We start from the raw sequence: 14187 nt of genomic DNA, 5'->3' as shown, positions 1-14187 counted from the left end.
TTAGTTTCTAAATAAGAAACAACATACCAAATTAACCAAAAATCAAGGAGATCACGAAAAAGTTGTAACAATCCCATTAGGCAACTATATCTCTTAAACAATTAACTATATAAAAAGCTAAAATGTAATCAAATTTATGAGGTTCTTGGCTCAAGTTTTGGGTAATAGAAATCAGTAAAACCCTCACGAAAAGTATCAATCCACCGGGAAAACTCAAAATTTCACCGCCAAAATGACGTTGTCGCCTAATTGCACCTCCTCCACCTGTTGTCGTTGTCGGACTGACGCCTTCTTCGAGCGCTCATTCATCTCAACAGGACGCCAGACAGTTTACCTATAACATCCCCTTTGCGATCTGTCGGCTACCGCTTTTCTGTCCGGTCCAGGCTCCTCTCTACCAAAGTGAGCTATACTTGGTTTCTTACGGTACTCTCTCATTGCTCTTTATTTCTTGGTTAAAGATTGTGAAGTGTGAACCGTGATTGTGAAGATATATAGAACAAAGTACATCTGACACCAATTGCTTTATCGTGTAAGATAGACTAAAATCATACACAATTGCTTTATGATAAAGCATGTAAAAATATTTATCATTTTTATACCGTGTTATTCTTTGAAAATGTAAAAACAATTTGAATACAATAAAGGGTATAATACGTAACATATGTTATCTTATATATAGTGAAAAGTAACTAAGTAACTTGTATTTTTCTCCAAACTGGTTGTTTGTTACATATATTTAATTTATTTGTTTAAAATTTGATAGTATCATATTTTGAAACGATTTCTTTACATGGTTATTATAAAGTTTTGATTTCGGCCCCCTCGGTTTTAGTATTCATGTTCCGCCCCTGATTAATAGCAACTTAAAAGTAAATTAGATTTGCAGGTTAATACTTATTTGTTTGAAAATGGATTCCTATGGCAAACTTATACATAAATCTTGTTTATATTATTTTAAATTGTAATCAAAATCAACTAAAACTAATAATTATACTAATGTAAATATAAAAACATCCAATTGCATTACAATTAAACAAAACGTTATATGCCTAATAAAAGTTTAGCTTGTCGAAAAAGTAATTAAATTAGACTCATAAGTTCAAACTCAATTGAGAACACTTAACACTCTAAAATAGAAAAAGGGCCATCAATAATTAATCAAGACATCAACGTGGCAGGTGGTGCATCGAGCACAATCGACAAAGCAATACTCACAAATATATTTAAATAAAATATCCAAATCAAAATTGAATATGAGAATATCTAATCTAAAAAGCAAATAAAGTTTAACCCAAAACACAATACCTTACTGTCATCCTCATAAATCCGAACTACAAATACAGAACAAGAAGCAAATGGGAGATGGAGATGGCGACTGGGAGGCATCAAGCGAGCAATCATTGTGTGTGTGGTCAGCAAAGGCAAGCGGCGTTGTGGTGGAGTGAGATGGAAGAGCGGAGGAGAGGGCGAGATTTTATATGAAGTGACGACTTTGTATGGGATGAGTTCTAAGGGTTATGGATTCAATATCTTTCGTTCCGTCTATTTGATTTATTTACATATGTTTGTTAACGATTTCAGAAAACCCAGGAGGCCAAGAGCAATATTATCCTTAGATATAAGTTAATTAATGAATTATTTATGTTAGTAGGCTAAAAAAACGGGGAGGCCATGGCCCCTTCTGGCCTCTTAAAGGATCCGCCACTTGGCACCTTACTGAAAAATTAATAAGTTATCTCATGTGGCTTAGGGATGTTATTCGGGTCGGAATCGAACCAAACCGAACCGACCCGAACAAACCGAAAACCGAATAAGGGTAATTGTATGAGCCGAAAACCGAACCAAATAAGCAATACGGGTTCGGTTCGGTTCGGTTCGGGTATTATTCGGTTCGGTTCGGTTCCTGCCCGAATAACTCAAATAATATGTACAAGATGATTAAGGAGTCGAATAACCCGAGTAACCCGAATATTTTGTATTACTTTTGTAGCTCATGATTTCATAACAAATCTTTTAAAGAAACTAAATTAAACACTAAAAATTAAACATCCAAAACACCCAAAAATCTATCTTTAAGTATATAACCCGAATAACTTCATCAATATGGAATAAAACAAGTAAAAGAACATATATGGTTGTTTTCATTAAATTCTCTTATTCAAGGTCAAAGTCCCCATTGCTTGGACTTATAGAAAAAAAATTAATTGTTAACATAGCACATTCAAATTTCAATTGATAACATACATAATAACACATTTAAAGATTGAGTAGTAGATTAACACATCCAATTTTCAATGAGTAACAATCATAATAACACATTGAAAGATTGAGTAGTAGATTAAGATATAAATTTTTACTTGTGTTTCTTGATTTGGAACCCAATTTTCTATGAATTGAATGGAGTAGAAACTAGAAAACAAGATGAGGAGATGATTCACAGAAGTTTGAAGTACGGAAGTCAATCTAAAACTAATGCTGATCAAAGACTAATGTCGTAAGGAGCAATTGTCGATCAAAAAAATATATCGGAAAGCGCAATTCACAATCATCAACTGTTGATCAAACAAAATTGTCGCAATCATCAATATGTAAGTAGTCGACTCGATTTGGTGTAATAGGATATTCAATTTGGTGTATTAAGTGGGTAATGATCTTCGATTTGGTTTTTTTGGGATCGATTGTGATGATCACAGAACCGAATACGTAAATTGTGTAAGGGAAAAAAACGACTCTTCGTATTCGGTTCGGTTCTTTAGACCAAATAAGCCCTTATTCAGGTAACCCGGACTGAATAACCCAAAAACCGAATAAGCGTTATATAGATACCCGAAAACCGAATCGAATTGCTTATTCGGGTCTAATTCGGTTCGGTTCGGGTTTTCGAGCCAAATTATCATCCCTAATGTGGCTTATCAAAAAGTTGGTTTATAAGCTACGATAAATTACTTCTAAAAAGTTGGTTTATAAGTTACGATATTATATTATTGGGGCCGAAATAATAAATTGCAATAAGCTTAATAAAACAAATTAGTTTTACATGTCAAACAAATTAAGCAATTTTTTAGTCTCACCAAACACTAAGACTAAAGTGCAAAGAATTTAAAACAAAAGAAATGAATAATAAATAACATATACTAACTAACAAAGCCTAAAACAAGAAAGATAGAATTTTGGCAATAATTTGATATGGTTTTGTAGTTGTGCAGGTATCGATAGCAGTGTCCACCCAACCTAAACCAACAACAAACAATGACCATCACAATGGTTATTGTGGTTACTTCGTGTTCTCATGCTCTTCTTTTCTCTGATACCAGACTCCTCTCTTCTTATGGACATGAAACTCGCTTAACTCAAAACAGTGAAACACTCAACTGTTGGAAATAATTTTTGGTAATATGTTTAATAGTAGTAGATTCCTTTTGGATTGGCCTTACGACCTAAATAGCAATAAGGAAATGAAGAAAGATAACTTGTTAAAGAAACTTTTTAAGTAATTAAAAAAATTGGAAATTATTTTGATAATTAATTAAATTCTTTTAATTAGTTAAAGGGCTTGAATATTAATTAATCCAAGAGATTAATTGGATATTCCAAAAGCTCCTGGAAACCTAACTAATCTAATTCTTTTAATTAATTAAAGGGCTTGAATATTAATTAATCCAAGAGATTAATTGGAAATTATTTTGCTCCTTTTGTTAATAGTACTTGATCTCATATTTCATTATTTTCTAAAGAGCTAACTAATCTAATTTTTCTTTACTTGCAATAGTCTTTTTATATGATCTTGGCTCATTTGAACCAATATTATCTTCGATTGTTGATACATATGCAACTTAAACAATGTCACAAGTATTAACACATCTTGCAAATTTAGCACACTTATGAGTATTCCTCTTTAGCTCCCTTCTTGCTATAGATTCTAATTGTGAAAATCATAATTACTGGCTCGGCCCTGTATACAAGAATATTTGTAATACTAAATAGGTCTCTCCACCCCGAACCCCCATGTGATAAGTGTTTTTTTGTGTACGACGTTAGGCCTTATGGCCTTTAGCCCACTTCAAACACTTAGCCTTACAAAATCGTCATTCGAATTTCTTCACTTCGTTCTGAGTCAAATTATCTATTTAGATCACCAATTTCCTACTAACACTCCAACATCTTTTTTAATCAAATTTAAACATTGTTATTTTTAATATATTTTGATTCATTTTTCACCTACATATAGACATACATTTATATTAAATCTTAAATTGCAAGAATTCCATTGGGACCATTTCTCCATCCAACTCTATCGATCATGTCTCTTAAATTAAAGCATGATGAATAAATCTTAAATTACATTACCACCTAAATAGACATACATTTACAACTAGTGCTTGCATCGATATAAAACCGAAAGTACTGAATTAAGTATACCAATTTCGTTCCGCTTCAGTAGATTCTTGTTCATTGTTGGTTTACAATTTCCTACCACATTTTCACACTTTTATTCCCCAGCTATGAATGGTATTGTTTCTTCGTTAGTTTTTTTTTTTTTTTTTCAGTCTGTTGGTTTCTAATTATATTTGTCTTTGATTTTTAATTTTGGAAAAATTATGATATAACTGCTTTTATAAAATACAAATTTTAATTATATGTTATTTAATAAAGTTTCTTTTAATCATATTTTTAAGAGAACAAGTTCCGAAAACCAAGGCAACGATTCTATATAAACAAAAGATACAAATTAACTAGAATTAAAATTCATGATAAAAAAAAATACTTATTAACAAAGATGAGGTAATATTTTGCATATAATCTTTAATAAACCATTCACAAACCTTATTAAATGTTTTATAATAACAAGATACACGAAAAATAAAGATCTCGAGAACATGACAAAACAGTATAGTCATGTAACTCCTCTTTATGTCTAAATAATTGTTGAAAATATATACGTCCAAATCAAACACAATGTATTTATCTTCGTTTTTTTAAACGACTGAGTTATCCTCTTTAATAAATGAAGGGTTTTTTTGCCACTTGTTAAATTCTTAAGAGTTTTGTCACATGTAATTTTGTGGGAGTTTTAGAATTATTATTTTCCACTTGTCATTTTTTGGAAGTTCTATTTTCTTAAAATAAAATTTCTTATAAGGAAAGATAATTATTCTATTAATTTGATAATAAAGTCTCATAAATGCTCTAAAGAATATTTGATTTCTTTTATAAATGTTCCAAAAAATTACATTATGTTATATAAAAGTATTATTTTATAAAATATTTAATGTTTAAATTTTTATATTAAATTTTTATTTTTAATAAACCCGTGTAATACACGGGTCTCACACCTAGTAAGTATATGTCAAGAATTGAAGTCATGACCTCCTTATTAGCCAAATATACTAGCCACCACTTGGATTTATCCTCGAACGAACAACAAAAAATTATCTACAAGACATGAAATGTACTTAATTGATCATATTAATTAATGTTGTAATTATCAATACATTAACCCAAAACATAATCATGGAATAATTTATTTTTTACCATTTGTTTATTAATGTATGGTGATAAAGTATTAAATAATATTGGATAAGAAATAATGATATTTAAACCCCATGGCTTTTACGTTATATCCAAAGTCTTACAATTATATAAAAAAAACATATAGTACTATATATCTACGACAAGAACAACCACAGAAAAGCATTCCTAAATCAGTATAAAGAGCCATATATGCACATCCACTCATCTACAAAAGCACACATTAAAGGGGGACTGGTTACTAGTGTCTTTTAGTTCTTCCTCTTTCTAGTTTCTACCCATTTCAATTTTCCATTTAACTTCTTATAAATTAGCCATGGAAGCCACTGTCGGCTGGTGCAACTCCGGCTGCCGGAGTCAATACAAGACCGGCCAATACCACGTGTTCATCCACGTGAGTATCAATATGGGTTTGAAAGGTGGGCCCATTTGGAGAATTTTGTGGGGGAAAATCAAGAAAGAGAAGATGAAGAAGAAGAAGAAGAAAAGGAAGAAGAAAGTGCATGGGGTTTTGAATACGACGCAGTTTAGTTATGATCCGTGTGAGTATGCACAAAATTTTGATCAGGGGTTGATGGTGAATGATTTCGATGATCTTTCGAGATCGTTTTCAGCTCGTTTTGCTGTCCCGTCTACAGTTTTCAACAAGGGATTGACTGTTTGATTGAAGCATGTACTATTTAGATGTAATGATCAATGTTTCCGAGTGGACTTAGTCAATGGAAAATAACGTAGTTTAATTTGTTTCTACTTGTTCATTTCATTTTCCTCCTATCTTTTTATTTTTACCAACAGGGGACAAGATTGGACATGACTAACAAATTTTGTAGGACTATTTTCTATGATGATGGAGGTTATTAAGGTCCATGGACCAGAGATCAAAAGGAGGTCCCCCTCTCATTTTATTCCATCCTTTTGGGTTGGAGAAAAGATTATACTCTATAATATATCTCACTAACATCCGTGTTAGTCTATAATCTTAATGGCAAACAAATTAAATAGACTTTTTTTTTTCATAAGGGGCCAACTTTGTTCATTCCTTTTTGTCTAAAAGAAAATGCAATTTCTGACTTAAAATATGATATAATCAAAAGTATGACTACTACCCGACCAATTAAAATAGCATACGATAACAATTAAATAAAAGGATATTAAGGTCTTGTTTGTTTTTTGGAAGCAAAAATATCTGAAAGTCTACATATCATCTCTGTAACCCTCTGTAGCAGAAGAGGGAAACCAAACGGCTGCAGCATGTAATAAAAAATATGTTCGTTTTTTAACATCTGCAGACTGCTACAATAAGTTAAAGTAAGGTGTGAAGATATTTGAAGCAGAGGGTCAAGTGTTGCGCCACACAGCACACGCGCATCAGTTTTTAAGTCAGAAGTCTTCTGAAAAACAAACAACTGCGAAGGGCCAAGTGTTGCACGACATAACAATAAGTGGCCAGAAGTGATTTTTTAGAAAAAAAACAATCACACCTAACTAACAAACTATATTTTAAGTTTATAATATTAAACAAAATAACCATTTTTGTAAATGATTAATATTTTTGGGATGGATCATTCCGAATAGGAGTGTTATTTAGTCGGTCCAATTGGTTATCGGATTCTTCGATTCTTTTTAATCAATTTTTTGGTTTTTAAAATATTAACAAAAACCGAATCAAATAAGATTCACTTTAATCAGTTGTCAATTTAATTGGTTAGGTTTGTTTTGTTAGTTTACGGTTAAATACAAATAACAAACTTATATTTCTCTTACATTAAAATGATTTTCTATAAATATTGTTAACAAACTTATATATTACCATGATACCATCCATTGAACTTTGCTTCTTACACTATCCTACACAAACATATTTGTAAGATGGTGAAACTTTCTAAAAACCCAAAGCCAATAATCATTTAATCTGTTAATTAGGTATCACGGACTTGACCCAGCACACTCTTGTCAAAGGTGACATGGACTCGCCGAACATTGGGTTGAACTCGGCATGCCGAGATCAAAAGGATAACTCGGCAATGGCAAGCCGAGTCTCGCTTCTTCTTCCTCCATCTTCCCCCTTTTCTTCCTTGGTGGAGCTAAGGTGGAGCTCAAAGAGCTCAACACCACTCCCCTTAGCCTTATAGCAGCCAAACAGTAAATAAATAATAATAATAATAATAATAATAATATTTGTGCTTGATGTCGTGGTCCTTCAATTTTAAATCACGAATGTGCACACAATTGACAGTGTTTCTTGCGCAAGATTAGAAGCAGATGAAGACCAAACATCATCTATAATGATTGTCATTATTTATGGTAACATATTAATTGTTTATTAATCTATTATAGAATGTATATGTTTACTTAAAATTAGAAAGTAAAAAGGTTTATAACTTTAAAGTCTTAATCATTTTGTTTGGTTAAATTGAATGGTGAAAATATTAAGTGAACTAAACTAAATAAGGCTTTAGAATTACAATTTACGAAAAATAAACCGAACAAGCTCAACCAATTAAATTGAACCTTATTCGGTTCAACCAGTTTATTTGGTTTCACTTTAATTCCGGACCACTCAAATCAAAAGTATTTTTGTTTCAAAAACGTTCATTTCGGTCCAAAATTCCGGATTTTGGAAGAGAAAAATTCGGGATTTCAAGAACGAGTCCGAAAACTAATGAACAATTTCGAAATTTCGAGAAAATGCTTCGATTATTTACTAAAGTTTAACAAAAAAAGCTTAAAAACATATCAAAGGGAAGTATATACATATAAACTCTTACACACATTTGATTAAAAAATAGTCTTATTAAACATTTCAAAATAGATATTTAAGACATAAGTGAAGAGAACTTTTAATAAAAATGTGCTACATTAAATATTTTTGGTCCATCCACACTATCAAGAACAAGTATGGAATGACAATTTAGGACAATACCATTTTCACAAAACATTAAAAAAAATGTTTCTTTTATTGAAAATCTTATTTATAATGATTATTTTAATAAATATCCTTAATAAATAGAGGAATTATGTAAACCAATATCAATCAATGTTGCTCGTATTTTGTAATGGTTGCTAGCTGAACAAAAAAATGTCACCGATTATAAGACATCATTCAATTGAAATTAATGAATCTATTTAATAAAAAAGTAGTACTTACTATGTTTACTATCTTTAAAGAGAGCAAAACAAAAAAACTTTATAGTAAAGGTGGTCAAGGTCTAGATTGTTAGACATTTTAGCTAATGAGAATTCATGATTCAAATTCAAATACATGTCTCCAATTCAGGGCCGGTCCTGACGGTGGGCAACCCGGGCGACCGCCCAAGGCCCACGATTTTAAGGGGCCCAAAATTTCTCAAATATATAATATATATACATATATAAAAAATAAAATTTGTGTATATGTCTTCTAAGGGCCCAATTATAAAATTAACCAAACTTTAGCCTAATGAAATAACCTTTTTTTGTCTAGACTATGGAATGCTTTTTGAAGTAACGTTAAGCAAACACTACCGTTTGGGGCGTCTTACAGGAATCCTCATCAAGCGGGAACCAATTAATCTAATTGACACCTCGTGAATCCTAATCGTTGCCTCGTGAATCAACATCAGAAGAATGATTCATAATCAGTTATGTCGTGTGACTTCTTCCCTTCTCGTAGTCTCATACCAGCCTTCGGATTATAATCAGTTATGTCGATTGAATGCAAAATTGCAAAGCACCAGATGAATGAGATAAAAACCATAAGGTTAGCTATAAAAAAATTTTGTTTGTTTTTTTCCTCTGATTCTTTTGTTCACTACTAGAAAAACAGCCTTTTACGACGCTCATTGCGCGTCGTAAAAGGCTCAAACGACGCGCAAATGCGTGTCAAGGAAGGCCCTGCGCGTCGTCTATAGACGACGCGCATTTACGACGCGCAATTACGACGCGCGTTTACGACACGCAATGCGTATCAAGAAAGGCCCTGTCATAAAAGAAGTCGACATGCATTCACGTGTCGTAACCTTACGACGCACGTGTTAATGACACACAATGCGTATCAAGAAAACCCCTGTCAAGAAAGGTCATGTCATAAATGAAGATGACACATATTTTTGCGTATCGTAAATTTAAATGTTTAAAAAAATATTATTTATAGATTTACTAATTTTCAAATTAAATTTGCATTTAATGTCTTATAATATAAATAAAGTACCATATACAAGAAATACAATCCATTGCATAAAATTTAATGTCATACAATTCTATTTCTTACAATATATAAATTTGTATTAATCTAATCTACAATAGGAATGTCATGGAATTGCAAAACAATTACATGTAGTATACTCTCTTAGGGGCAGAATCGTAATCAGCAGCTGGAATTGGCTAACTTGGAGTGGGTTTTGATAGCATAGGAGTCGTTAACTCTTCCAGGTTGCATTTTATTTTCTTGTCTACTGACTCAATCTGTAAAAATGAGGAAACTTTATGGATTAAGAATTGTCTATCATATGATATGAATTAAAAAAAAAAAAGGAAAACTCTTACCTTATGATCGTGCCTTTTTGATGTATTTTGATGACAGAAGTAACCATAGTAAAGTGCTTGGGTGGTAAGAGCTAAGGTAGTCACCAAGTACAGCTACATCCCACCCAAAAGTCAATAAAAAGTGCAAATTCAACTTATAAAAACAGAAAAATGAATTAAGACACTTTGTGGGTTAAGAACTGCTTACCATTGCCATATAGTACTGTGTTTGAAGCTTAAAGGTAAGAGAATACAGCCAAACACCATAATTAAAACAATGAAGAAGAAAAATAACATATCTTTAAACATAAATAGAAACTCATTGTTGCTTTCACAGCTGCAAGGTAATAACCTTTTTCTCAGTTTCTAACCAATCATACTTAGCTACGTACTTTCATATATTTTTTTCTTACCAAGACATTGGAAATTATAGCAATGAAAATTGCTTTGTGTTTGTATAACACAATGTAAAAAATTAAAAAAAAATACATGAAAGTAGTTTGTTATTTCTTACCCAATTACCTTTCCATATTGACCTTGGCCTCCACTTTGTTTCTTATGTAAATAATCAAATTCTGAGGCTTTCCAACAATTATGTCAACCTTTTGCAACATGAAAGTAAAATAGTAATAAAGGCTGACCAAGCATCATTTTACGTGTATAGATTTTACCTGTATAGATTGAAGCCTCATGGGTCCTTGAGACAACATCAATACCATTTTTGGGTGCAAAATAGTAATTAATAAAGGCAGACCAAGCATCATCTCCCTCAAAAACACTAGTGCAATAAGCATGCATTTCGATGATTATTTAATTTTCTAGTTTTTTTTTAATCGTCTTTAATGTATTAATTAGGAATAAAAAGGATCCATTACTAGTGAAAATCCATTGGTTCCTAGCCCCTCATAAGCATTGTCTGCATAAGGAAATTCACATAAAACATAAAAATCACAAAGTTAATCATGAAATAGTAAAAAAAAAAATGAAGTACCATGAAATTGGTATGCAAACTTGATTAATTTAAGTAGTTCTTCGTAGACAACATAAATAAAAGTATGAATAAGAGCAAATTTTTTAGCCAATCAGAGAAAGGGAATTTAAAGTTATATAAAAGTTAAGATTCAAGAGTATGAGACACGTACTCTTAGCAAAAGAGAAAATAAGAAAATAAGAATCTTGAAAAGTACCTTCATCTTCTACACCAAATGAATCCTCCACAGCTTCAACCCCAGATCTTTGTGCAGTGGGCTCCACATGGTTCAACTCAAAAGGCGTTGAACTTTTTGTGACGGGCTGCTCTCTTGTTGCTGATGGTGGTGCAAACTACCCTTTTTCTACTTCCAACTTCAAGGAACAAATGTGACAAAAATTCAGTATAAGGGTAATTTGGTAAATTGTATTTAGTTAAAGCAGCTAAAGATGAATTGCATATATTGGAAACATAAGTATGCTTTGGTAAATTGTATTTAGTTAAAGCAACCAAAGTCAAACGATCTTGTAATGCACTCACTGAACCATTTTACTTAACAGAATCGTTGTCTTCAAGACTGTTTTCAACCTCAGGAGCTTTCAACTGTTGCTTTTGGAAACTGTAACTGTTCACAAAACCAATTCTCATGTTAATATAACTCTGAATATAAGTAAACTAATATCTTATGACAATTTTACCTTGTTGCTCATGAAAGTAGTTTTTCTCTACGCCCATTCTTCCAAGAAATAACTTGATCCCCATACAGGAGCACCTAATTGGCTAGAAAAAGATACAATCAAATAGTAAGAATCCACACATCAACTAAAAAATCATCGTTCAATTATTCTAAGAAAAATAGGGGAAGAAGATACTTGACAATCGGTACTTCAGTAGTTCAGGAAAGCATACAACAGAAGTAAACAAACTCAGCATTAGAAATTATACACGGTGGCCTAGAAGTTTAAGCTAATATGGTCAAATTAACAGCTCATCCATACATGCCATTCAAATTCAAAACATTACTTTAGATAAATTCCTAAATAAACAAATGAAAATATGTATAGTTGTGTCGACATACTGCAACAATGGTAAACAGTTTTTTACTATTATGGAAATTCAACAACTTACGTATACTTAGAAGAACGGGGATCTTGATCTAGGTGATGTTGTATATAACATAAACCTTGCACATTCATCTAAAAATCAGGATTGAAAGCTAAACAACAATAAAAGATTTAATAATTTAATCACCACAAAATAAAATGACCAAAATACCCCCACAACCAACATAGGGGAGGATGGAAAATTATAAAGTGTCATAAGAGTAAGGAAGTTGATGCAGGGTCAATTTTGGAATAAAAATAAGTAATCAAAAGTTTTTCATAAGATCATATTTGATAGCTTTTAACAGAATCTCCATGATGTGAAGTGGTTATTGCAAAACTGCCTTTCACTTCAGTATGGTAGCATGAAAGGAAAGAGTAAGCTTATCAATCATGATGATGATATTACAAAAAATGAGTAAAATAACCATTGGCTCATTAAAGGATAGAGATAAACCTTGTCACAAACTTGTCAGGATATTGATCTGTCAGCGAGGTGGACTGCAGGCTAACTGATGTTGCAGTTCCAACTTTCAAGTCTAATGGATCAGCACCCTGCAAATAGAAAGCAACTTATCACATGCTTAAAGATAAAATGCTTCGAACATACAAATAGAATCTGTCAGTGTATGAAAAGGTCACCATACTTTCTGTAAAAACTCTAATTATCTTCTAAAATTTTCAACAACATTGAATGTATCCCTGCAATATATATAAATCTGTCAGGTTGAAAAAAGAAAGAAAAGGGAAATCAAAGAAAACACCTACAAACACAAGGAAGAACGACGGTTTTATATAACTCATTCCAGAGGAATTAGGTTGCTTGTTTCCTGAACTAGAAGAGGTCCCTTCCCCTCTAGCACATGCTAGGTTCTCAAATCCCTCTGAAATTATAAAAAAATGAAATCAGAGTTTCACTAATAACATTCCCAATAATTAAGAATATAAGAAATATTGTATTATTGATATTTAAATCATTTCATTATTAAACTTATAAAGAAATGCTAATTACCTGCTTCCCTCTGAAAGACCTCCTGTTTTTCATCATACACATCTACAGAAATATTTATGACATAAATCAGAATGTTGACAAATTTATAATAAATATAAAGAAAAATGTTGAAAGAAGATTATCTCAACTGTAGTCACCATCCTCCACCAGCTTCATGGCATCTTCAGTTAGTTGATCAGACATAATTTTTGTTTCAGCTGACATCTTTTCCTTTCTATTAGAACTTCCTTTCAGCCTTCTTAAAGCTTGCAACACCTGAAAAGAATATTATACTTATTATTTTCATCAATCAGTTTGAAAAATAATAAAAGAGAATTGAACAATTTGACATAACAAGAAACTTACTGTCTCCCTAGGTTGAAGCACATCAACAATTCATCTCTTGATATGAGACATCCTAAACACATACGAGAAAAATGAATACATAGAGTTCATAGAAAAAAAAAAAGTAGATAGAAACAATACATCGAAAAACTTTGTTTATGCCCTTAAATTTCTAGGCATCTGAATCTTTCTTTCCAGGTTTTGTCTTCTCCATTGAAAATCTCTGGTCGATAAAAACAATAGAAAACCTAGATTTTATGTGCTATCGATAGACAAGAAGCGTCTGGACTCTAGGGGGAGGGGTTTCGTTTGAAATCACGATGGTTTTTGAGGATTTTTATTCAAAAGCTTGAAATTTCTCTTCAAGGTTTGTCTGTGTTTTATGTGTTGAAAACATGAGAGAGGTAGAAGATCGAGTGAGTTACCTTACCAAATCTTCCTCATTCATAGATGCAACAGATCTCGGGGCAGGTTCTTGACATAGATACGCACCGATTCAACAACTACCAAGTTCGATAGAAAATTAAGGAAAATCTTCTTGAGAGGGGAAGTTATTTGGGAAGAACTTGAAGCATTTGAAACCCTAGACCTTGATTCGATGTAACTTGACAATAGCCATTGTAGATTGATAGATTGAAGACCTGGAGCGATCCCTTGTGAAGAAAGATGCGCGATTACAGAGAGTCCTTGTTGACCGAATCCAAAGATTCCGCCAATTAGGATTTTTTTAATGAAAAATGAAA

At 32.0% G+C, this 14187-nt stretch overlaps 1 protein-coding gene across 1 annotated transcript; it reads right to left on the bottom strand.

Moving 5' to 3' along the window:
- Positions 1–9746: 9746 nt before the first annotated feature.
- Positions 9747–13369, bottom strand: LOC145068193 (uncharacterized). Its single transcript, XM_079015172.1, has 7 exons — positions 13249–13369; positions 13121–13162; positions 11704–12992; positions 11546–11630; positions 11223–11379; positions 10057–10951; positions 9747–9975 (listed from the first exon to the last, which is right to left on the bottom strand). Exons 1-3 carry the CDS (start codon positions 13322–13324, stop codon positions 12790–12792), a joined length of 321 nt encoding a protein of 106 aa, XP_078871298.1. The 5' UTR covers positions 13325–13369; the 3' UTR covers positions 9747–9975; positions 10057–10951; positions 11223–11379; positions 11546–11630; positions 11704–12789.
- Positions 13370–14187: the final 818 nt, after the last annotated feature.

Source organism: Lactuca serriola, chromosome 1 (genome assembly GCF_051521515.1).
Source record: "Lactuca serriola cultivar US96UC23 chromosome 1, Lser_US96UC23_V15, whole genome shotgun sequence".
NCBI classification, from domain to species: Eukaryota; Viridiplantae; Streptophyta; class Magnoliopsida; order Asterales; family Asteraceae; genus Lactuca; species Lactuca serriola.
The sequence above is the reverse complement of the archived record's forward strand: the minus strand, read 5'-3'. Positions and strand labels throughout refer to the sequence as shown.

Bases quoted from the DNA above. Each gene is read 5' to 3' on its own strand.
- LOC145068193 (XM_079015172.1), bottom strand. From the start codon at position 13,324: ATGTCAGCTGAAACAAAAATTATGTCTGATCAACTAACTGAAGATGCC. The intron at 13,163-13,248 runs GTTGAGATAATC...ATATTTCTGTAG, and splicing joins GGTGGAGGATGGTGACTACA to ATGTGTATGATGAAAAACAG. The intron at 12,993-13,120 runs GTAATTAGCATT...TTATAATTTCAG, and splicing joins GGTCTTTCAGAGGGAAGCAG to AGGGATTTGAGAACCTAGCA.